Raw genomic sequence first — 21,760 nt, 5'->3', positions numbered from 1 at the left:
CAACAGCCCCGGTCTCTGGTCTCTGGTCTCTGGCCACCTTCTCCTCTAGGCTTCTGGAAACACGTAAAACCCCTTCTTCGCTCTCAGGGCAGCTGCCTCCTGCTTCCTACCCCTCCTCCTGGGCCTGGGTCACACTCCAACTTCTCCAAGTTACCCTTCACTCCAAGGAGCCGACTCTCCATCTCCCCCACCTTCTTCCCCTGCCATTTCTCCCCTCCTACTCACATCCTCCCAGCCCTCCCCTTGCGAAATCCCGAAAGCTGCTGCTCCTGCACTACCGTGTTCAGAGGGGACCGCATCAGAACACTCAGGGAGTCCCGTCTGGGGCTCCACACCACTTTACATTTCCGTTTCGGTCTGTCTGTCTCAGCGCCCCGTTCAGGGCAGAACCGGGTCTCGGGTCCGGGAGGGCACCTGGCCGTCCAGCTGACAAGGTAGTCCCAGGGGCAACCGGGCTGCAGTGGATGAGAAACCTTCCCAATGCCCCCAGCCCCCAGCCCTCCCGAGTCCCCCGGCTCCCTTGACGGGAGGGCAGGGGTCATGGCAAGCCTCGAAGCAGTGAGTAAACAACCTCTGGGGTGCTGGGCGGGGTAGCTGAGACCCTGCCCCGGGGCTTCGCAGCCCACCCCCACGTGGCCCGGAGGAAAGAGATGCCGGGGACTCACCCCATCTCTGAGCTGCCGCAGGGAAGCGGATGCCTGCTCCTGGAAGTGGACACACACGCCCCTCTCCAGCTCGGGACTGCCCGGTGAGCACCTCTCTGGTCAGGACGGTTCAGCTCCCTCCTCCCTCTGCCCTCCTCCTCCCAATGAGCTCATCTGTCTGGGGCTCCCCACCCCCTTTGCCCGAAAGGATGTTTGGATAGAACCTGGAAGAAAACAGAAAAAGAGGATGATGGGTGGCATGGAGGCGGTGGCTGCCTTGCCTGCCTGTGCCCAGAGCCCTTAGAAAGTGGAGGTGGGTGAGGAGGGTTCAGGAAGAGCTGATCTCTACTCCAACTCCACAGGGCGAGGTGGGCTTGGGGAGCAGGGGCGCGGTGGCCAGGACCGGCTCCCGGCCGGCCGCTAGACCACGTGCCTGCGGGCCGGCGTGGTGCGTGCTGTCCTGTTAACCCCCTCGGCACTGCCAAACTTCAGTGGGTGCCGAGCCAGCGGCCGGGGGGCGGCTGAGCGGGCACTCGGAGCTGGAGGGAACGAGTGGCGGGGAGGGACGGGCAGGGAACAGACCCAGGCGCACCAGGAAGGAGGTCCCAAAAGTCTGTGCGGGTGGCGGGTGGCGTGCACCCAGCCCCAACCCGAGAGGCAGAAAGGTTTGAGGGCATTTAACTTTAAATTAATGCAGGCAGAGGATCTCGGCGCCTGCAGTTCCGCCGTCCTGAGGTTGGGGCTCTGTTTATAAGCGAGGGGTCGGGGGTCGGGGGCGGCTCAGGGAAGGTGGTGGGAGAAGCAGCCTCTGGGGGTAGACCCCAGGCTGGTGGGAGAGGAGCTGTGAGGTGGGAGGGCGGGGGCTCCCCGCAGAGCCCCGTGGTCTCTGAGTCTCCGAGTCTACACCACTGCCAGTGAGCTCAGTTATCTGCAAGGCCGGGCCAGGGCCAGGGCCAGGAGCCGCTTGTGGGGGGCTTTGGGGGAGGAGGGGGAGAGGGGCCTTGGGGCAAGGGCATGGGGGAGCCAGCGCAGGGGCTGGGGGGTGGGGGGAGGGGTGGGGGGGAGCGGGGGGAGGCTCCCTGCCAGGCTCCAGTTACTTAGGAGGAACTCCTCTTAAAATAGCTCCCGAGACCTCATAGGAGTGTCCCTTTCCCCTCCTCCCCTGCCGGGGTCTTGGCCACCTTTCCAAGAACTAGCAGGGGACTGAGCCTCCCATCTGCCTGCCCTGCTAGAAGCTGGGACCGCCCCTGGAGTGAGTTCCTTCGCTTGGGAGAGCATTTCCCGGGCACCGGGGGCTGGGGTTCTGCTCCCAGAACTGTTGGGGGCTCCCCCTTTCCCCAGCCACACACCGACCCTCCCTCCCTCCTATGCTCTCCCTCCTGGCTCCGCTCCAGCTCCCCGAGGGCAGGAACCGATAGGGCACCTGAACTGTTTCAAAGAACCTACGTGACCCCTACCCAGGAGACAACCTCCTTCCCCCTAAATCGAGGCCCCATCTCCCTCCCTCCACCGGAGAAATGACAGCACATCCTGATACTTCAGAGGCCCACTCCCTCTCTGCAACCCCTGAAAACTTGCTCTTCAGGGTATTTCTGAGCAGGCTGCCCAGGACCTGAGTGTGCATCAGCCACCAGCAAGGATCAAGCCTCCAGGGTGCCGCTGGGGGCTTATATCCAAGACACCATCCCGGCCCTCCAGGGATTTCCAGCAGAAGGAGGGAAAAGAGCCAAGTGCCGAAATCACGTCCCCCACCCAGAGACTGGGGGCTCTTGAGCGGGGCGAAGGGGGCTAAATCAGGGAGGGTTCCTCAAGGAGACGTTTTTCAAAGGGTCAGTCTCTCCCCAGCACACTCAGGAGGACCCTCCAAGCTGGATCAATGGTCTAGGGTTTTGAGAATTGTTCGGGAAAGTGCTCTATAAATGTAGAAATCTCCTAGCCACTAATGCATTTCTCAAGCACTTCTTCTGCCCAAGTGTGGAACCCTCCTGATGTTCTTTAAAGGAAAGCTGGGGGGGCGTGGACAGAGGGAATCACATAGTGGGGGAGGTTCTAATCCTGGCTCTAAGACTCGCTTTCTCTGTGACCTTGGGCTCCACACTCTACCTCTCTGGGCCCGTTTCTTCATCTGTGAAATGTGTGTGTCTCCTAAGAATTCTCCGGGCTGTGAAGAATGACGAGCAGCGAGGCAGCGGGGGACGCGGAGGGCACCGGGGACACTGGCCCCGTTTCCGGTCGCCAGGATCTAAAGATATCCAGAGAGCTCTGTCCCCTCCCCTCCCCCTTCTCTGGGCAGGGGTCACTTTCCTTCCCTTTGGCTCACCTCCTCCCTCACCTCAGCCTCCTGTTCTGAGAAACATGACCCCTGCTGTAAAAATAAAGTGGGCAGCTTTGATGCCCGCCCTGCTGGTCTAGTGTCCAGGATCTCGGGTGGGGAGGAGAGGGTGAGGTGAGCCTGGAGATGGGAAGAGACTGAGCATTTTTGGGTCACAGACCTCTTTGAGAATAATACGAACGAAAAGGTACTGTGCGCTCACCCTCTGTCTAGCACTGTGCTAAGCACTTTTTGCATAAAAGAATATCTCATTCAGGCTTCATCGTCAGGTCCGCTTCTGACGTTTGTAAGGCCTGGAGCAAGTAGACGAATGGAAATTACGTCTATGCCTAACTGGAAGTTAGATGTCAAGATGCCAAAGTGTTAAAGTTGATCTGTTATCCTCCGAATGGATTAATTTTCCTTGGCCTTAATTTGAGGCCCAGGTCCAAAAAGGATTCCCTGGGCTGCTTCTCGGCTCCTGCAGGGGTGGGGGCTCTCACGTCTGCCTGGCAACGTTCCACCCTGCATGTCGGGTTCTGTCCACTCCCCAGCCCCTGCAAACAGCTGACCCTTGCCCACTCTCTGGGCCTGCGGGTGCATCTGGCACGGTCAGCTCCTGAGGGGATGCGCCTGGGGACGAGGCTGGCTCCGGGTTGAGTCATCTGAGCAGGGAATTCTAGGATCCCGGATACCCGGAGCATGGTCTAGAAGAGGAGGTGCGTGGACCACCCTCCTTTCTGACAGGCGAACTCCTTTTCCAGTGAGGAGATTAGGGCCACAGGAGGGCCAGAGCGAGGCCCTGAGGCCCCTCCCGGTGGCTCCGTCTCAGTAGCACTGCTCTTAACCATCCCACGAGGTAACTATCACAAAGTACAGACGAGGCTTCTGCAGGAGATTGCATAACTTGCTCAAGGTCACGCAGCAGTGCGTGCTGGAGCTGGGATTGGAGTCCCCAGCGCCTAACCCCAGGGCCACCACAACACTGTCACAGCGACACGGAGGAAAGGCAGTGGGCCTCTCTCCTGGAAACACAGAGCATCTTCCCGACAACCTCAAGGAGGCCAGGATCTCTTTAAAGCCCGGCCGGGGACCCCCAGGTTAAGAAAGTGGGGGCACTGACGGGGCTGTTGCAGGGCTCAGCCCGTGACATGGGAGCAGGCTTCCAAATCTGAGCAGGTGTCCAGACCTGCAAGGACTGGAGGGTCAGGGAGGCGGACAGGATCTGTGGTGGAGGGAGGGGGTCTGGGTGGCCGGCAAATAGCCCTACTCGCTTGTCCCTCCAGGTTGGATAAGGCTCCCTCCTCTGCCATCGCACCTCAGCCCTCCGACCTGGCTGTAACCCCAAGCAGGGAGGCCTGCCCTGGGCTCCTTTACTCCCCACCCCCAAAAGGGAGACTCAGGGAATCCCTTGGAGGAGGGAGACAGAGCAGGTTCCGGGGGGGGACAGCCTGGGTGGGCAAAATGAGAAGGACGGTGCAGCGGGCGCACATAGGGAGTGTCTGGCCTGATTCCCCAGCCAGGAGCATCACGATTTCGGGAGAGGTCTGTGGGCGGGGGGGGGGGGGGGGGGGGGGGGGGGGGGGGGGGGGGGGGCGTTTGCAACTGGAGGCTCTGTTCTCCGGGCCCTGAGCGGCGGGGGCGCGGGCGGCGGGTGGCGGGCCGCAGGCGCAGGGGGTCCGCAGTGGGCCAGCCCGCGCGCGCACTCACCCGCTGCGGCAGTGCCGGCCGCGGACGTTCGAGTGGTCCTTTTGCGGCCCCGGGAGAGGGAGCCGCCGCCCGACTCGCGTTCCCCAAAGCAGAGCAACACAGCCTCCCAACACCCGAAAGGCTCCACATCTACCCCCACCCCCAACTACCCTCCTAATTGGCAGCTCGGCGCACGGGATGATGCGGGCGGCTGCGGGTGGCCCTGCAGTGCTGAGCCGCAGCCGCCCAGCCCGCGCTGGGGAGGAAGCGGGGTGCCCGGCCCGCTCCCGGGGCTCCCGGCCCGCGAGGCGGGGCAGGGTGCGCAGCGGGCGGGGGCGCCCGGGGTTCCGCGGCGGCCGCCGCCCCTCCTGCGGCTGGAGCGCGTCCAGAGCCGAGGCGCAGCGCCGCTCCTCTCTGCGCCCGGTCGGCGATCCTCCTGCTCGTCGTCGTCCTCCTCCTCCTCCTCCTCCTCCTCCTCCTCCTCCTCCTCCTCCTCCTCCACTTGCTCCTCCTTCTCCTCCCGGTGCCCTCAGCAGCGGCTCCAGCAGCCGGCCCCTCCTCTCCCTCCCTCCCCCTGCTCTTGCGCTCTCCCCGCTAACTTTCCCGAGCCCCGACCGGCGGCGCAGAGCTCGCGGCGGCTCGGCGGCCCACTGCAGACCGCGGGCCGCGAGCGGCTGTGCCCTGTAGCCCGTCCCCGCGCCCCTGGCGCGCTCCGCAGACCACAGAACGATGCCCGGGGCCAGGGACCGAGGCGCGGCCCCGGCGAGATGGCTGGGCACTGGGCTTTTGGGTAAGGCAGCCCCAGCTTGATCTCTTCTCCTCTTTCTCCACCCTGTTCCCCCAGGGGAGGGGACACTTAGAAGAGAAGTGCCGTGGACCGGGTGGGCTTTGGAGTGCGGCACGGAAGGAGCAGCGCCGCCACCAGTTTCTTGCCGGCCGCCCGGCTCGCACGGCTGTGCTCTCTGGGGACGGTGCGTGTCCCCCGCCCCAACGGCCGCCAGCCCCGTGATTAGTTCTTTGCTGTCCCTGGCGCCTTCAGCTCCGGGCTTCTGGAGCTGCATCTTGGCGCTGCAGCAGGGGTCTCTCGAGTCCTGAGGTTTAGGCTTGCTGGGGGAGGGTGTCTGTGCCCCGGGCGTAGGGGGGATGCCAGGCGGGCTGCACCTGTGACTGTCGGGATGGTGGTTTCTCCCCCTACCCAGAGCTGTTTGCAACTTGGAGGCTTGATGCCCAGGCATCGGGATGCACCAGTTGGAGGGGGTGGAGGGGGGCTCCCCTTCCTCCTGGCCCTTTTCCCGCTTGTCTCTGCCCTCTATCTCCTCAGGGCCCACTGTCTTTCCCGCAGCCCCACACTAGGGACTGGGGAGGGTTGGAAGGACTTGGGAGAACCGTTCAAGCCCCCTTTTAGGAAAGATCTTTTCCTTCTCCTTGCAAAGAGATACCACAGGGAGGACCTGTTTAACCTGCTCCCGGGCTCTTCGTTTTGGGATGAGTATGAAGACGGAGGAGACAGATCCAGAGGACCCCGAAGGAAGAGAGTATTAATATCTATTAATATACACGTGATAGTTTTGAGTGGCGAACTCCAAGAGATTAGAGAACGGTATCAGTCCAGAATCTAATCCCCTCATAAATCATAGCTGGATTTCAGTGTAAGCTGACCCCATCTCTGGCACCTGCCCTTCTTCCTGTTTATATTTGTCAGATTTGGCTTTTGGCAGCTCCCCTCGTCAGGCTAGGTACATGATGTAGGCGTTTGTGCCGGAAACAGGGAGACCGAAGCTTTTAAGGGCGGCCGCTGCTGTGCGTGCAAATGTAAATAAACTGTATGCGGACCTGGGTGGCCACGTGTATGCACGTGGTGCGGAGGAGGGTAGAGTATTTCTTTCACTCGGGAGCCACCGATTTACTTACATCCCTACAGCTGGCGAGAAGACACGGGTGTCGTCTCTCGTCCCTTGGGCGCAGGTTTGTGCTGCTTTCGCAGTGACCCTAATGAGGTTGGCGTCTGCGAGGCCTGAGGCTCCCTCTTCATCGGGTGGGCGCGGGGACGCTGTGTGCCAGCTCTCCCCACCCCCATCTTGCCTCTGATCAGCCCGGGTGCCCACTGCGGCCACGGCAGGGGTAAGGGGTCCCTGGGGAGGTCAAACTCCTACAGTCATTAAACCAGCCCACTTATCAACACCTCTGCCCCGCCTTCTGCCTGCGGTGGGCAGAGTCCTGGTACTTTGCTCCAGGTGGAAAACGTCCCCTCCCCCTCCCCCCAAGGACTGTTCAGCTGGGTAGACTTAGGACCACCAGGGTCCCTCCTTGGACCCGGCCCAGGCGGCCACTACTGAGCCCTCACAGAGGGCATTGCTTTGAACTTGGGACACAGGCGCCATCTTTGCTCCCCGTCCAGCGGGGGAGATACAGGGGCAACTGGACAGCCAACTTGAGAAGCTCCCTGGCAGCATCCGAGCTGGCAGGAAGTTTGAAAACCATATCACAGAGTTCCCCTAAGGATGAGGAAGCCAGGGTCCAGAGAGGGAAGGTGACTCACCCAACATGGCCAATTGATGGTCAAGTGGGACAGAATCGAGTTCTCTTGGGCTCTGTCAGCCCAACTTGCCCCCCAGTTGACTAAAGTCTGGTGAGAGGGAAGGTCAGCAGGATTGTGCTCTTGAGCTGAAGAAGGGGTGAGGCCTGTAGGGATAGAGGCTTGGGGGCCCAGACACCTGCAGAGACTGGGCACAAAGCAGTAAGCTCCCCGGGGTCCCTCCCCCGCCACCCCCTCACCCCATGTCAAACTCAGTTTCACTTATTGAGACCACAGATTTCTCATAACCCCACAACACATCCCTCTCTTAAACAGAGAAGCAGTTTCCAAGGTCGTATTGTTGCGGCTGGGGTTTACGTGGGTGCCAGTCCCTTCCTGAGCTTGTAACTGGTAATATGTCTGTCCTGCCCGCCCCTTCCTTGTTCCCCGATTTGCTTAATTGCTGTGATCTGTGTTTAATTATCACTTGTGAGGGTGCTATGTTGCACAACCCTCTTTCCCTTGGTATGTATTTATTAAGGGCTTGTTTAATGAGAACACAATTAAGGAGAAGGTGCTCAGACCCGCTCAGAGAAAAGGAAAGGAAAGGGTGAGGTAAGGAGTTCACGGAGAAGAGGGCGGGAAAGAGGAGGAGTGGAGAGATGCCCTTGGTTTTGAGCTGGACTGGGTGATGGGCTGGTTTTCCGGAGATGCGGGCCGTGGGGGTATCCCAAAGCCCTCCCTCCCCCCGCCCTAGTGCTAGGATCAGTGCGAAAGGTAGGCCCTGGGCACAGGTACTCCCACCGCTTGCTGAGAGTGCAGGGATCTCTGAATAAGCCGCAGGCTGGTTGTGCCCACACACCCATTCCGTGGCTGCAAGGGGGGGGGGGGGCAGGCTCGCTGTTTGGACTTGTTGGCAAAGCTGATTTTGCTGAGCATCCAGTACTCTCTCGGGGGCACACTTCTGTCTCAGCAAAGCTCCTGGGGGTGGGCAGGAAGTAGGCAGGTTGCCTAGGGAGAGGGAGCTGAAATCTTTCCTTTGTCTCTGGGCCCAGGGGCCTTGGTTGGCCCAGCCCTGCCTCCCACGGTCCCCAGGGCCCTGCTCCCCAGGAGGGGTCTTGTCCTGCTGCCTCGGCCCACTTTCTGCTACTCAGCTCTAACTTTGAGCCTGTCTCTGTCTGACTCCCCCGGGGCCAGGGACCAGAGCGTATCAGCTTCCCTGTTACAGTCAGCCCGCTTCCGCCTCCCGTGCTGCCAGGCCAGCCCTCGGAGCTAAACTTAGAGCCCATGCCACCTTGCCCCTCTTTGCTCCCTCCCCTCTGGCGGTGTGTGTGTGTGTGTGTGTGTGTGAGAGAGAGAGTGAGTGATTGATCCTTGGATTTGGGGAGAGGTGGCAGACCATTTCCTGCCTTGGCATTTGCCTTGGAATGTTTGATGGTGACCGTAAGATTCCCGCTGGTGTGAATATTTAATGATAACATCTGCATGCGCCAAGGACTTAAAAAAAATTTTTTTTTAATGTTTATTTATTTTTGAGAGAGAGAGAGAGAGAGAGAGAGAGAGAGCATCAACAGGGGAGGAGCAGAGAGAGAGAGGGAGACACAGAATTGGAAGCAGGCTCTAGGCTCCGAGCTGTCAGCACAGAGCCCATCGCGGGGCTCGAATTCACAAACCGCGAGATCATGACCTGAGTCAAAGTCGGACGCTTCACCCACTGAGCCACCCAGGCGCCCCTAGGGCTTTTTTTACTTTACTAAAACTTGGGCAGCTCGAGTGACTCCTCAGACAATACCCGCAGCACCCAGATGAGAGTGGAGGGACCGAAGGCTTCCCAGAAGGGCAAAGAAAATGGAGGCTCCGAGAGTCGCTGGGTAGTCAGGGCCTTTCAGGGAGCAAAGGCAAAGATTTGGGGCTCAGGGTGGTATTCCACAGGGTGAGACCTTGTTCATCGACCCCTGAGCCAGAAAGAGGCCCCCAGTCCCAAATACAGGCACACACTGAAATTCTAAACAGTTGAAATTCTAAGCAACGTCTTCACTCCGGGGAAATGGCCGCACAGACACAATCACCTCCAAGTGGTGATATAGGGCACGAGTACAAAGTAGTGTGCGAACGGCCTGGGGGCATTTTCGGCTGACACCGGCCATTGACCTAGAGGTCCCCTGGTCGCGTCCAGACCTGTGATGGGGGTGAGCCCTGTCCCCCTCCCTCCTTTCAAATACCATCCTCCTCTCCCTTCGAGGTGCCTAGGTCAGAGGGGTGGCCTCACCGAGGCCCTTCTTGGACTTTGTGAGCTCATGTTTTGTCTTTATACCAAGCTCAGGAGGTAGGAAAGACAGGCGTCCCTGGTCTGGGGTGTGCATGCGGGCCGTGGCGTCTCTGACTTTATCAAGGTCAGCAGGCAGCGTGGGGCCTGCTTGGCACCTGCTGACCAGTCCGCTCCTGGCTTGGTCATCCTACTGAAGCACTCTTCTGGGGGCCTCTAGTGGACCAACATCTGCCCTTGTTCCCTCCTGTCCCCCCAGTAGAGCATTGCCAATGGGAGAACACAGGAGACAGGCCCCTGGCTTTTCTGTGCACGAGCCTCCCAGGCATAGCGGCCAGGACTTCCAGACCGCTGGGAGGCTGTGCGGTGCAGAGCCCAGGCTTGCCCGCCGTCTCTGATGCCTGAACTTGGGCAGGGCTTTGGACTTTTCTGTGGAAGCCTCTCTGCCTTTCCTTTGTCCCCTCCAGGCTATGCTGGGAATGGCAATGTTTCACTGTGGGAGTCCTGAGTGTATTAGAGTTAAGTCATCCACATAGGCACATGCTAATCAGGCAGAAATATGCATTGTCATGAGCTAGACCTTAAAGAAATAGCCTGTCCTCCGTTCTGGACTCTTCTTTTGCCCTTTTTGGCCTCTCCCTATTTAAAGCAGTCAGAAAGATTTTGCTTTCGATGTGTATTTTTGGTGTTCTTGGATATCCCATTCTGGCGGGGGTTGGGGAGGGGATGTCACCCTTGACTTGAGTTCCCCCCCATCTGCCTCAGGATGCGGGTTCCTGGCCAGAGGTGCCAGTGAGCACTGGAGGCTGGAGCTATGGCTGTCCTTGGAGCTTGGGCACCGAGGGAGGCCTGTGGTTATTAGGAAGCTTCTGAAGGCTTCCCCGTCATAGTTCCGCACTCTGTTCCTTGGTTTGGGGGAACAATGGGGGTCAGAAGCAGAGCTCGTGTTGCCTACAGAAGGGCCATCTTTTAAAAAAAATTTTTTTTTTAAATGTTTATTTACATTTGAGAGAGAAAGAGAGAGAAAGAGTAGGAGAAGGGCAGAGAGAGAGAGAATCTGAAGCAGGCTCCAGGCTCTGAGCTGTCAGCACAGAGCCCGGTGCGGGGCTCGAACTCACAAACCGTGAGATCGTGACCTAAGCCGAAGTCGGCCGCTTGCTCCTGTCTGGCTGCTGTCCCAGATCTCTAGGGGAGGTGTGTTGCAGGGCAGGGGCAGAGGGAAAAAGGAAACCAGGAGCAGTGAGCCGAGCTAGCCTTGAGAGTGTGAATGCTGCTTAGTCCACTCACCGGGTGTGTGGCCTTGAGCAAGTGATTTTCTCTGAGCCTGTTCCTTTCATTTTGTATATTAAGGATAAAAATAACTACCTCCTAGGATTATTATGAGGATTAAATGAGACAGGGCATATAACATGCCCTGGGCTCAGTCCCAGATTCACCAGTTACTATGTGGCCCTGGGCAAGTTATGTAAGCTCTCTGAGCCTCAGTTTCACCATCTGTAAAATGAGAAAAATTATACCTACCTTTTGGTGTTCTAATAAAAGCTGGCGTTAATATGGATAAATCCTCTAGGACAGTGGTTTTCAAAGTGTTGTTGCTGACCAAAGTATTCCCTGAGAACATGAAGAAATGCAAATTTCTTTTTTAAAAAATGTTTATTTATTTTGAAAGAGAGAGAGAGAGAGAGAGACTCCCCAGCAGGCTCTGCACTGTCAGCACCGAGCCCAATGTGGGGCTCGAACCCAGGAACCATGAGATCATGACCTGAGCCGAAATCAAGCTTCAGAAACTTAACCCACCGAGCCCCCCAAGGCGCCCCTAGAAATGCAAATTTCTAATTTCCGGTAGGCTCTCTGGACTGAATCAGAAACTCCAGAGGTGGGCCAAGCCATCTTGGTGATTCCCATGCTGTCTCAAGTTGGAAAGCCACATTCTAGAACAATTCCTGGCACATAAGAGCTGATCGAAGAATGAGGGCTAACTTCTCAACACTCATGGGAACCTTGGCGGGCAAACCCTTCTCTACTAGGATGTGAGAAAGGAGTTTCTTGCTTTGGGGCTTTGGAATGCTGGAAATGTTTCTTGTTGACCGAAAGGCGAGCCACTTAACCTCTCTGTGCTAGTCGTCTCATCTATAATATGGACTTATCATAGCACGTCGCTCACAGGATGGGTATAGATCCGATGTGCCTGGCACACAGTACATGCTCAGTAAGTATCGACTGTGATCGACACTGGCAGGGGCCACGATGGGTTCCTGGACCATTGCGTGTTCCTTCTGACCTTCGAGGTGAGAGCCCTCCACGTTGCCTTCAGCAGCTGAGGGGACGTGAAGAAGCTGAGTGGAGCCCTGAGTGCAAGAAGCGGGGCCGTTGGCTCTCCTTGGAGCCCTTCGCTGTCATTTAAAAAGCACTGCTTAGGTGCATCATTACCTCCGGTGAGCAAAGCAAGGGGAAACTGATTAGGGACCATGAAGGAATCACGGTAGACCAAAGAGGTCCCTGAGACAGAGCGAGAGCAGGGGAGGGAAAGAGCGAGAGGGAGACCCAGAATCGGAAGCAGGCTCCAGGTTCCGAGTCCTCAGCTCGGTGCCGGAGGCAGGGGTGGAACCCACAGTGAGATCCTGACCTGAGCCGGACGTCCGGGTGCCTGAGTGGCTCAGTCTTACAGAAATACCCATCTTCCAGGTGTGAGTTGGGAATGAAATGGGATCACCCACGTGCGGCCTGTAGCAGAGCTCTGGGCCCAGGAAAAAAGGGTCATTATTCCGGGGATGGCTGGGAACCTGAGTAGGACCCTCTCTGAGACCTCGCTCAGGGCCACCCCAGGTGCCCCTTTCACTTAGGGGCAAGGACAGCTAGGCATCTTATTCTGACGCCCCTCCTCCCCACGCCCCCTATCGCGGGGCTCCTCAAAGGACTCTGTGGGACAGGAGGAGGGCCAGGGCCACGAGGTGGGTCCCAGAGGCGAGTGGAGACTGGTGGTTCCCAGGCCCAATGATGTCCTGAGTAGTGGGTGCGAGGTTGGCAGAAAGAGACCGGGGGGGGGGGGGGGGGGGGGGGGGGGGCGCTCGAGGAACGTTCCCGGAAGGAGGGCCGAGAGGGGCTGTGGGGTGTGGGGGACAGTCCGGGCTACTCCGGGCCGGGAGGGGACAGCGGTCCGGCACCCTCCACACCGCCCGTATCCCGTGCATCCCTGTCGTCTGGACTCTGCCTCCAGCGGGGTCTGCCCGCTCCCTTTTCCTCCTACATTCGCCTGACCTGAGCCCCCGAGCCACCCCACCCCCTCCCCCGGTCCCCTGGTCCCCCCCCCCCCCCGTCGGTCCTGCCCCGGGGGGTCGCCTTCCTCCTGTTCTCAGGGTCCGGTGTCCAGGGGCCGTGGGACCCGGCCAGGCAGGCACGGTCCGGCGGGAGGTGGCCCTCAGCCTCTCAGCCCCTGGGGGCCGGTGCGAGGGTCCAGGGCTCAGGACGAAGAGGCCGCTGCGCGGTGTCGGGGACGGGGTTTGCCCATTTTCCCTTCTTCCCCGCGCGGGACCTCGCCTCGTCCCCACCCCCCAATCCGGGAAATGTAACGAGGGGGCCGCGCAGCGTCCCAGGGGCCATTCCCACCGCCAATAGGCCGAGCCCGTCCGGCACCTGCGGGGTGCGGGAATGGCACTTTCAGGGACTGCCCCGCAGGTTAGGGGGCGCCGACTCGCGGCGAGGGCCCCTTTTTCTTGGGTTGGGGTGACCCCTGGTGGTCATTCCGTGTGCCACAAGGGCGGCTCACCGGCCCGGGCCAGGCGGGAGAAATGAATGAGGGCGGGTGGCTCAGGCAGCGTGAGCTGCAGTGAAGAGGACCGTCCTCCCCAAGTTGATACCGAGGGTGACAGAGACCTCCCTGCCCGGCCAAGCCACGCCTCCCTGCCCGAGTGTCCTCTTCCAGAGCTCCAGGCTGGGGATTCCCGTGGGGTTTTATTCAGGGGGGTGGTGTCTCTCACACAGGTCTCTTCCTGCTCCCCGTGTCCCTGTCGCTGGAGGTGTCCGTGGGAAAAGCCACCACCATCTACGCCGTCAACGGCACGGAGATCTTGCTGCCCTGCACGTTCTCCAGCTGCTTTGGTTTCCAGGACCTCTACTTCTGGTGGTCGTACAACAGCAGTGACACATTCAGGACTGTAAGTCGTGGGGGGAGGGGAGGGGACAGCTCAGCTCCCTGTGCCTTACCCCTGCCTCCCGTTCCCCTGGACTGGTCCCTTCTGGAATGACATCCCTGCAATGGTCCCCAGGATCCACCTTGTGTCACCCTTGCTCCTAGCATTCTTCCCAGAGCTGTCCAGAAGGATCCAATGGGAGGAATGCTTAGACTGTGTTTCCAGAATTGGGGGATTTGTTGGCATTCTTGGCTAGAGTCCTTGTCTGGTCTGAAGGAATACCTGAAACTTGGATTGCTTGTGTGAAAATAATTTAAAAAACGGGAGAGGGAAAAGACCTCTGGAAGGCTTGCAGAGAGGAAACGAGAAGAGGCCAAGGGGAGAAGGGCTGGGGAGCTGTACCTGAAGGGAGGCAAGAGGAAGCTCTCCAGGAGTATCTGGCAGGGCTGTGGGCTGGGGGTGGGGTGCATCAGTCAACAGGGGCTCAGGGAGGAGTCACCGCGTGGTCCGGTAGGGGTCCCAAGGTGTAAGTAAGGAAGCCACAAGAGACCAACTCTGGATGTAATTAAACGCCGAACTCAGAGGCTGTTGATGGACAGTGCCGTAGGATTGGGATTGACCCAGGTCTTGACGGAGGGCCAGAATTCAGATGGACAGGGGACAAGGCGTCAGCAAAGGCTGGGGTGGGGGGTGTTGACAGAGGGAAACGAGTGTGGGATTTGCCGGAGTCATTATGTAAAAGGCTTTTAAGAAGAAAGCAGTAAGCGCTGTGCTGCGTTCCAGGGAGACCTTAATGACAGAAAATGGGTTTAGCGTGAAGCAAGCAAAATTCAGGTTAGACAGGCGGAGTCATCGATATTGGGAGGAAACCAAGTGGGGGGAGCGTCTCTGGCGGCAGGCTCTTTCTGGACCTGGGCAGGGAGGCACCTAAGGGATGGGCTTGAAGTGATGCCGTGACTTCTGAGGACTCTGATTCTTTCTCGGCCATCTCTTCCCCCCCTCCTTCCCCCTATAGATCATAGACGGGACAGTGAAGAATGAGAAGTCTGACCCCAAGGTGAAGTCAAAAGACGATGATCGCATCACTCTGGAGGGCTCCACTAAGGAGAAGATGAACAACATTTCCATTCTGCTGAGGAACCTAGAATTCAGCGACACGGGCAAATACACCTGTCATGTGAGGAACCCCAAGGAGAAAAATATTCATCACCAGGCCACCATCACCCTCCAAGTCGTCGATAAACGTAAGCAGTGGGGGCTGGGACCAGGGATACCCCACTCAGTGTTACACTGAAACGGCAAAATGGACCCCACTGGTGTTTTCTGTTGTTTTGTGCTCTCGAGAGTTACTGGGGTCACATCTGGAAGCTCAAATCACTGAGCAGGAGAACTTCATTCTGCTGCTGAACAGCTCGTGATATACATTTCGCTCCTCTGAGCCAGTTTTCCTCATCTGTAAAATCTGCGTTCTCCTAGGGTACCCGTGAGAAGTAGAGACGCGAGCTAGGAGTGTTTTGTGGGTGGGGGACGTTCGTGGGGTGTGCCGATCATTACTGCTCTTGTGGATTCCCTTAGCAACTGCTGGTCGCATGCCACGTATCCGACCAAAAGGGCTACGACTGATCCACAGTGGTCTCCCTTGAGGAGTTTAGAGTTCAGGGTAGGACAGAAGACGGGTGAGCAGAGACCTGAAGTAGGGGTGGAGCGTGGAGAGGCACAGGCAACCGAGATTGATAAGAACGATCGCTCCCCTCTGGAGCTTAAACCCCAGTTGGGGGTTGCCGTCTGGCACAGATGGAACGGTTGGGCGGTGAAGAAGCCGGTGGTGAGGAGCCAGGTGGTCACATGACTCCAGGCGCTAGAGGTGGTTAGAGAAGGGGCTGGAGGTGTTAGGCTGGTCTTCGCGGATGGGGCGTCTGCCAGGCTAAGGAGGCACAGAAGCAGAGAAGAAAAGGGAGGGAAGCTGATCAAGGATCCTGCTTGTGCTGCATTTCTTGTGTTCCTGGGGGTTCGCTGCCCTCCCGGATGATGTGGGGCCTGGAGAGAGAGATGCCCGTGGGTTCACTGTTGGCCGTGTCAGGGGCAGAGCCAGCGGCCGTCCAGGCAGCTCGCCATGAGCCTGGAGCCATCTGGGTCAACGCTGTGTAGAGCATCACCTCTTCTACTATGTTTGGATGTTATCCCACTTTGTGCGCAGCCTTTCCATGAGGGAAGAGGAGAGGCAGGGAAGCCACATTTACGGAGCATTTCTGGGTGCCAGACCCTGAGTTAGGCGCTGGGTCTTACCTTCGCTCCTTTGATCCTCACACGTCCCTTTGAAGGGATCTTTTCTCCGTTTTTATAGACTCCTTCATTCCTCTATTCACCAGATAGTTATTGAGTAGCTACCGTGTGGCAGACGTTGTTCCAGGTGCCGAAGACACAGCACGAACAAGGTAGACAAAGTTGCGCCCTTCTGGCGACGTCCTTCCAGTCAGGGGAGATATATAGTAAACAAAATAAAGAAGAAAATGAGGTCGTCGAAGAGAACATAGCTGGCGTTGTAAAGAAAAAGCAAAACGGGGAAGGAAAGAGGGGAAGGCCGCACCAAAAAGGCAACAGAGAAGAAGGACATTTGAGGAAGCAATGGGGATATCTTTGGGAAGATAGTCTAGGCAGAGGGAACAGCAAGGGCAAAGGCCCTGAGGCAGATACTTGAACATCAAAGAGACCACTGTGGCTGGGAAGAAAAACAAAAAAAGAGAGAGAGGCCACTGTGGCTGGAGCAGAGCAATTAGAAATGAGTCAGATTAAGCCATATTGTGTGGGGCCTGAGGGAGACGGGAGCCACTAAAGAGCTCTGAGTAGAAGAATTAACCTGGAACAAGCTCTCTGCAGGGCCAAGAATAGATGATGAAGTAAGGAGTCCGGTTAAGAGGCTCCTACAAACAGCCAGGCCAGGATGTCTTGGGCCAGTGTGGCACTGAGAGGTCAGATTCTGGGATTTTTAAGTTAGGGCCATCAGGATTCTCAGGTGAATGGGATGTGGGGTTTGGAGAAGGGAGGGGTCAAGGATGACTGCAAGCATTTTGGCCAAAACAACCGGAAGGGTGGAATTTTCTCGACGGAGGTCGGGGTACAGGGAGTGGAGGGGGTTCCGGAAGTCAGGAGTTCAGATGAGGTAGAAGGGTTAGTGACCAGCTCCAGTTACCAGCTCGTTAGTGACTGTTGAAATCCTGTAGTTAAAATCCGGACGACCTGACCCTGAAGACTTCCTGCCGCAGAGAAGTTGTTAGAGGGAGATGCTTCATTTTTCCTGCACGGACAAAAGAGGCCCAGAAAGAAGCAGTGACATTCGATGTGGCAATTTGGGGCTCAGAAGCCGCTGTGGCCCCGCGTCTGGATTATTCCAGAACGGCGTGTGTGCCTGTGAGAGGGTGTGTGCACGGAGGGGGTCGGGGGAGGGCCCTCTTCGTGTCGTGCCTTAGCCTGGTGGACGCCATGTTCCAGCTTCTACTTCCTGCTGCAAGGCCTGGGGAGGGCCGCGGACCCGGGGTTGGAGGGCTGTAGCCGCCAGGCTGCCATAATGCCGGGCTCCAGGTGACTCCCGCTCCCCTCACCCACCCCCTCCTCTCCCTGCTCTGGCCATGCAGTGGAAGAAGTGGACAACACGGTGACCCTCATCATCTTGGGCGTCGTGGGCGGGGTCATCGGGCTCCTCATCTGCATTCTGTTGCTCAAGAAGTTCATCGCCTTCGTCATCAAGAAGACTCAGGAGAAAAAGTGAGTTGGCTCCACTGCACGCTCCTGTCCCCCCCACGGGCCCACCGCCCCGTCCCGTCTTCTCTCGTGGGTGTTCCCGGGGTTGTGTCATCCCACTGCCGTCTGCCCCCCATCCGCCTGCATCCTTCCATGTGTCCCCTCACCCCATCGTCGCTTCCCACTCCTACCCCTCCTTCCCATCCCTGCGCCCCTCCTCCCGCCTCCCAGCCCCTCTTCCTCTCCCTCCTGGAGGAATTTATTGAGTTCCCCGAGTACACGAATACAACCTGCCTGCTCTTTCTCCTCTAGCGGTCTTCCTGTCCGTCCCGTTAGCTCCTCTCTTTCCATGTGCACCTCCCCAGCCTAAGTCTTACCAGAGGACTGACGACGCCTGCTTTGTCGAATCACAGAAAATGCGAGATTCCGTGTACAGAAACTCTAAAATGGGAAGACCCTTATTCTGAAAGTTCACACGGGGGAGACTAAAATCTAAGAAGGCCGACAGGGCCTTGCCGGAAACCCCAGGGCGAGCTCAGGTTTAAGACGGATGGGAAGGGAGGGAGGGTACGAGCCCAGCCCCCGGGGGCCTGGAATTGCCAGAACTGTGTCGGGCTCCTGAACAGCAGGAGGAGAAAGTGAAAAGGCATTTGGAACGTGGGGCTCGAACCCATGAACCGAGAGGTCATGACCTGAGCTGAAGTTGGGTGCTTAACCGTCTGAGCCACCCAGGCGCCCCAGAACTGCTCTGTTTCTCTTCTCGTCATTCCGCTTTGTTGAGAAGAGGGAGTTAGGCTGGAAAGGGCAGAAACTGTACTGGTGAGAAGGGAGGGAAGCTGAAGGCCGGGGGGACATTAAGGGAACAGCGCTGGGGGTAGAGAGCGGGAGGCTCGGGGTATCACCTCCAGCACTGGCTGGGATGAAGAAATCTTGGACTGTCTCCCTGCATCATGACCAGGGTTTTGGAGAGTTTGGAGAGGGACCAGGAGCATGGAGTTGGACCGCATTTTGTTTTTAATAACCAGTTTTGCTATTGACGGTTAGCAAAATTGGAGAACGGACTGTTCAGCATATGGTTTAAAAGCATTTAGAAAAGAAAACAGTGGTTCTCGGGAACCACCAGGGGTTCCTCAAGGACAAGGCAGACCAAATGTTTTCTTGCTAGGGCGCTGGTAAATCAAGAGGTTGCTGCAGATGGTAACACTTCACGCAGAGGTGCAGTAGAATGCTTCAGGGGTTCAGGAGAGGGTGGAACACTAGGGAAGGATTTCTGGCCAAAGGGACATTTGTGATAGGCCTTGCGAGATGGATGTAATTTAAGCCCTGGGGAGGGTCAGGAGAAGGGTGTTCCAGAACTGCTGAGAGCAGAAGAGGACAGTCTGGGAGGAGGGATGTGTCTGAAGAACAAGGCATTTTGTTGGTTGGGAGAGCGGGGCGTGTGGTTGGGGGGCGGGGGGAAGGAGAGAAAAAGCCTGCAGAGGGGGCTGCGGGGAGACCCCTGGGGACCTGGGAGTCCGGGTTGAGATCGGTTTTCCTTCTGGCTGCATTGGAGCCTGTGAGAGCTCTCAGGGCCTGGCATGATCAGAGGGCTTTGGAAGAATGGGTCTGGCCTCGGTAAGCACAGGGAACTGGGTGGGAGGGGAGGCTGGAGGTGGGATTCAGACCCCGGGGAAGCCTGCAAGTGTCCTCTGAGTACAGGAAAGCCTGCATTAACAGCAGAGATGGCGTGGCTTCCCGAGCAGAAGGGAGATGCGGGACAGCATCTTGGGATCAATTCTGGGCTTCTCCTCAAAGGCGCAGTTCCCTTTGCCTGGAATGTCTCCTCCCTTTTTCCTGCTCATCTTTGTTGGACTCAACTTCTGTGACATGTCCAAAGAGCCCTCCCCGATCCCTAGGAGGAGGCCTCCTCGGGGAATCCCTCCTCAGCACACCCTTCACCCTATCATTGTGTTGGGGTCATGTGTTTAATGTCACATTCTCTGGAAGACTGCAAATTTTCTGAGAGCAGGCACTCAGCGCCTGCTAGCCTGACACAGTGCTGGGTACCGAGTGGCTTTTCAGTAAAAAAATCTGGAGTGCTTGGGAGTACAATTAGGTAGATTGTGGTTGTCTGGTTGGCTATAGGTATAGGGATAGGTAGGTAGGCAGGCAGGTAGGTAGATAGATAGATAGATAGACAGACAGACAGAAAGATAGACAAAAAGGTAGATAGATCCATCTGAATAGAGGTCTTTAGTGGTATGCCACTGGGCCCTGCTTATTCATTGTTACTAGGATTTGAGTGACACCAAGAATATCAAATTTCCAGGAACCGAGTGACTATTAGAGAACAGAATTGGGATCTAGGAGGAGCTCGGTAGGCTGCAGCTCTGGAGTAAATTTTGCGAGACAAAACCGATGAGGACAAAATAGCAAGTCCTTCCCGAAGGCCTCGAAGCTGGCTGCACAAGTCCGGGGTGAGGCGAAGATAGTCTGTGGCCACAGCAGCCATGAAAAAGCCTCGGAAGCTTTCACAAGCAGAGAGCTCGGAGTGATGTAGCGGTCAGGGCTTCTCTGGAGAGCCGTATGCAGCCTGGGTACGGGCATTGAGGTGGGGCATTTTTTTTTTTTTTAATGTTTGTTTATTTTTGAGAAAGAGAGAGAGACAGAGCACGAGCAGGGGAGGGGCAGAGAGAGAGGGAGGCACAGAATCCGAAGCAGGCTCCGGGCGCTGAGCTGTCGGCACAGAGCCCGACACGGGGCTCGAACTCACGAACCGTGCGATCGTGACCTGAGCCGAAGTCGGACGCTTAACTGACTGAGCCATCCAGGCCCCCCCCCCTTTTATTTTTTAATTGTTTTGAGGTGGGACATTCTTATCCTGGAACACGACCAGTTCTGGGCAGGCAGGGTGGTGGCACTCCTGGGGGATGTCTTCCCGTGTAACCATCTCTCCTTCCTCCTGCCGTCTCCCCATCCCGCCATACTCTGTCCACACCTGCCGTCCTCGATGCCCTGCTCTTTCTCTCCGCCTCTTCCGTGAGTGTTCCTCCACCTCTGGTCACAGCCGGCTCAGGGAGCCTTGAAGGGCCCGCCGGGGGCCTGGGGAGGAGCTCTTTGTCCTTGACGTACTGCCCGCTGGCCTGCACCCTTCCCCTGGGCTGGCCCAGCCTGGGAATTAACCTGGCTTGGCTTCCCCGGAGCCCTGACCCCTGGGAACAGCGCCTGGTACTCTTTCTTGCCTTTTGCCACATTGGGGCGACTAGGTGACGGTGAGCCTTCCCGGGTCCTGTCCACGTGGCGGGCACCGTTCCAGGTACTCGTTGATGCCTTGTGGCACCCCCACGAAAAAGGTGTCATCGTTACGTCCATTTTATAGATGAGGAAACTGAGGCCCAGAGAGGTTAGATGACTTGACGTCTCACCACCTGTGCCCTCCGGAAGGCCAGAGAGAGGGCCTGGGGCGGGTTGTGGGGCCCACCGCTTCTCTCCAGAGCTGACCCCTTATTCTTGCTCCTGTCCTCACCACCTCACCAGTGCCCTCTCCTGCTCTCTCCCTCTCCAGGAAAGAGTGCCTCATGAGTTCCTCAGGGAATGATAACACAGAGAATGGGTTACCTGGCTCTAAGGCGGAAGAGAAAGCACCAACCAAAGTGTGAGCCCTTGCTGGGGGCCGAGCAGCTGCCGGGGGCCTCACTTTCTGATGATGGAACTGATGCTTGAGCCGTGTCCGTGAACCCACGTGCCTGAGACACCTGCTGCTTGGCTCCAGCTGTAGTCTTTCTGGGGAGAAACCGGGGTCCTGGCCAGCCTGCCTGCCCCCCTCCCAGCCGGGGCTCCCCAGGGATGAGGGCCGGCCAGGGGAGGGGGCCTGTGGAAAGTTCAGGGAAGCAAAGGAAGGCTCCGCGGTGTGGAAGGTGGGTCCCCCAACACCTGGGTACATGCGGTCTTCTTCAGTCTCCCCACCTTGATTGAGCAACACCTTGGTTTTCCTCCAGATTTCTGTTTAAGAGAGGCTTGGCGGGCGATCAGTGAGGCCTGCCCCGGTAGCTGGACCCAAGTGAACAATAATGTGGAGATCTAACCCTTTCGGTGGTGGCTGTGGCCTACAGGCCTCTGTTCAGGGTCGGGGGTGGGAGCCTGCTAGCGGGGGTCCTACCGTGAGTGGCTTTGATGGACACCTGACCCGCCAGGTCCCTCTGGGGAGGCGCTTCCTCCCCTCCACAGGGTGTCCCACAGCCCCTGTCCCATCTCCACCCCCCCCAGACCCCCCGTCCCCCACTGCTGCTTGGAGTCCGTGAACCTTCCCAACTGGGGCTGACCGCCTTGGTCTTAGAGGGGGGGTCCCGGCCTTCCTGGAGCACTGGGGGTGCTACTGAAGCCTTTCCTAGCATTTCTTCTCGGGGAACCAGCACTGCGGACGTGGGCGAGCCGGTGTCCAGGGCCCCTCGGCCACTGGGATGCCCGCCCCGGCACCTCCAGTGCGGG

General features: G+C 58.0%; 1 protein-coding gene across 2 annotated transcripts; it reads left to right on the top strand.

Moving 5' to 3' along the window:
* Positions 1-5,366: 5,366 nt before the first annotated feature.
* SCN4B (sodium voltage-gated channel beta subunit 4) lies at positions 5,367-21,247 on the top strand. Of its 2 annotated transcripts, XM_042906684.1 has the most exons (5): positions 5,367-5,434; positions 13,407-13,579; positions 14,571-14,799; positions 17,188-17,317; positions 20,838-21,247. In XM_042906684.1, exons 1-5 carry the CDS (start codon positions 5,374-5,376, stop codon positions 20,929-20,931), a joined length of 687 nt encoding a protein of 228 aa, XP_042762618.1. In that variant the 5' UTR covers positions 5,367-5,373; the 3' UTR covers positions 20,932-21,247. The 2 variants fall into 2 exon arrangements, with proteins under 2 accessions (XP_042762618.1, XP_042762619.1); XM_042906685.1 differs by lacking the exons at positions 13,407-13,579; positions 14,571-14,799 and having other exon boundaries at positions 5,374-5,434.
* Positions 21,248-21,760: the final 513 nt, after the last annotated feature.

Source organism: Panthera leo, chromosome D1, assembly GCF_018350215.1.
Source record: "Panthera leo isolate Ple1 chromosome D1, P.leo_Ple1_pat1.1, whole genome shotgun sequence".
NCBI classification, from domain to species: Eukaryota; Metazoa; Chordata; class Mammalia; order Carnivora; family Felidae; genus Panthera; species Panthera leo.
This window is presented reverse-complemented; position numbering and strand designations above follow the sequence as displayed.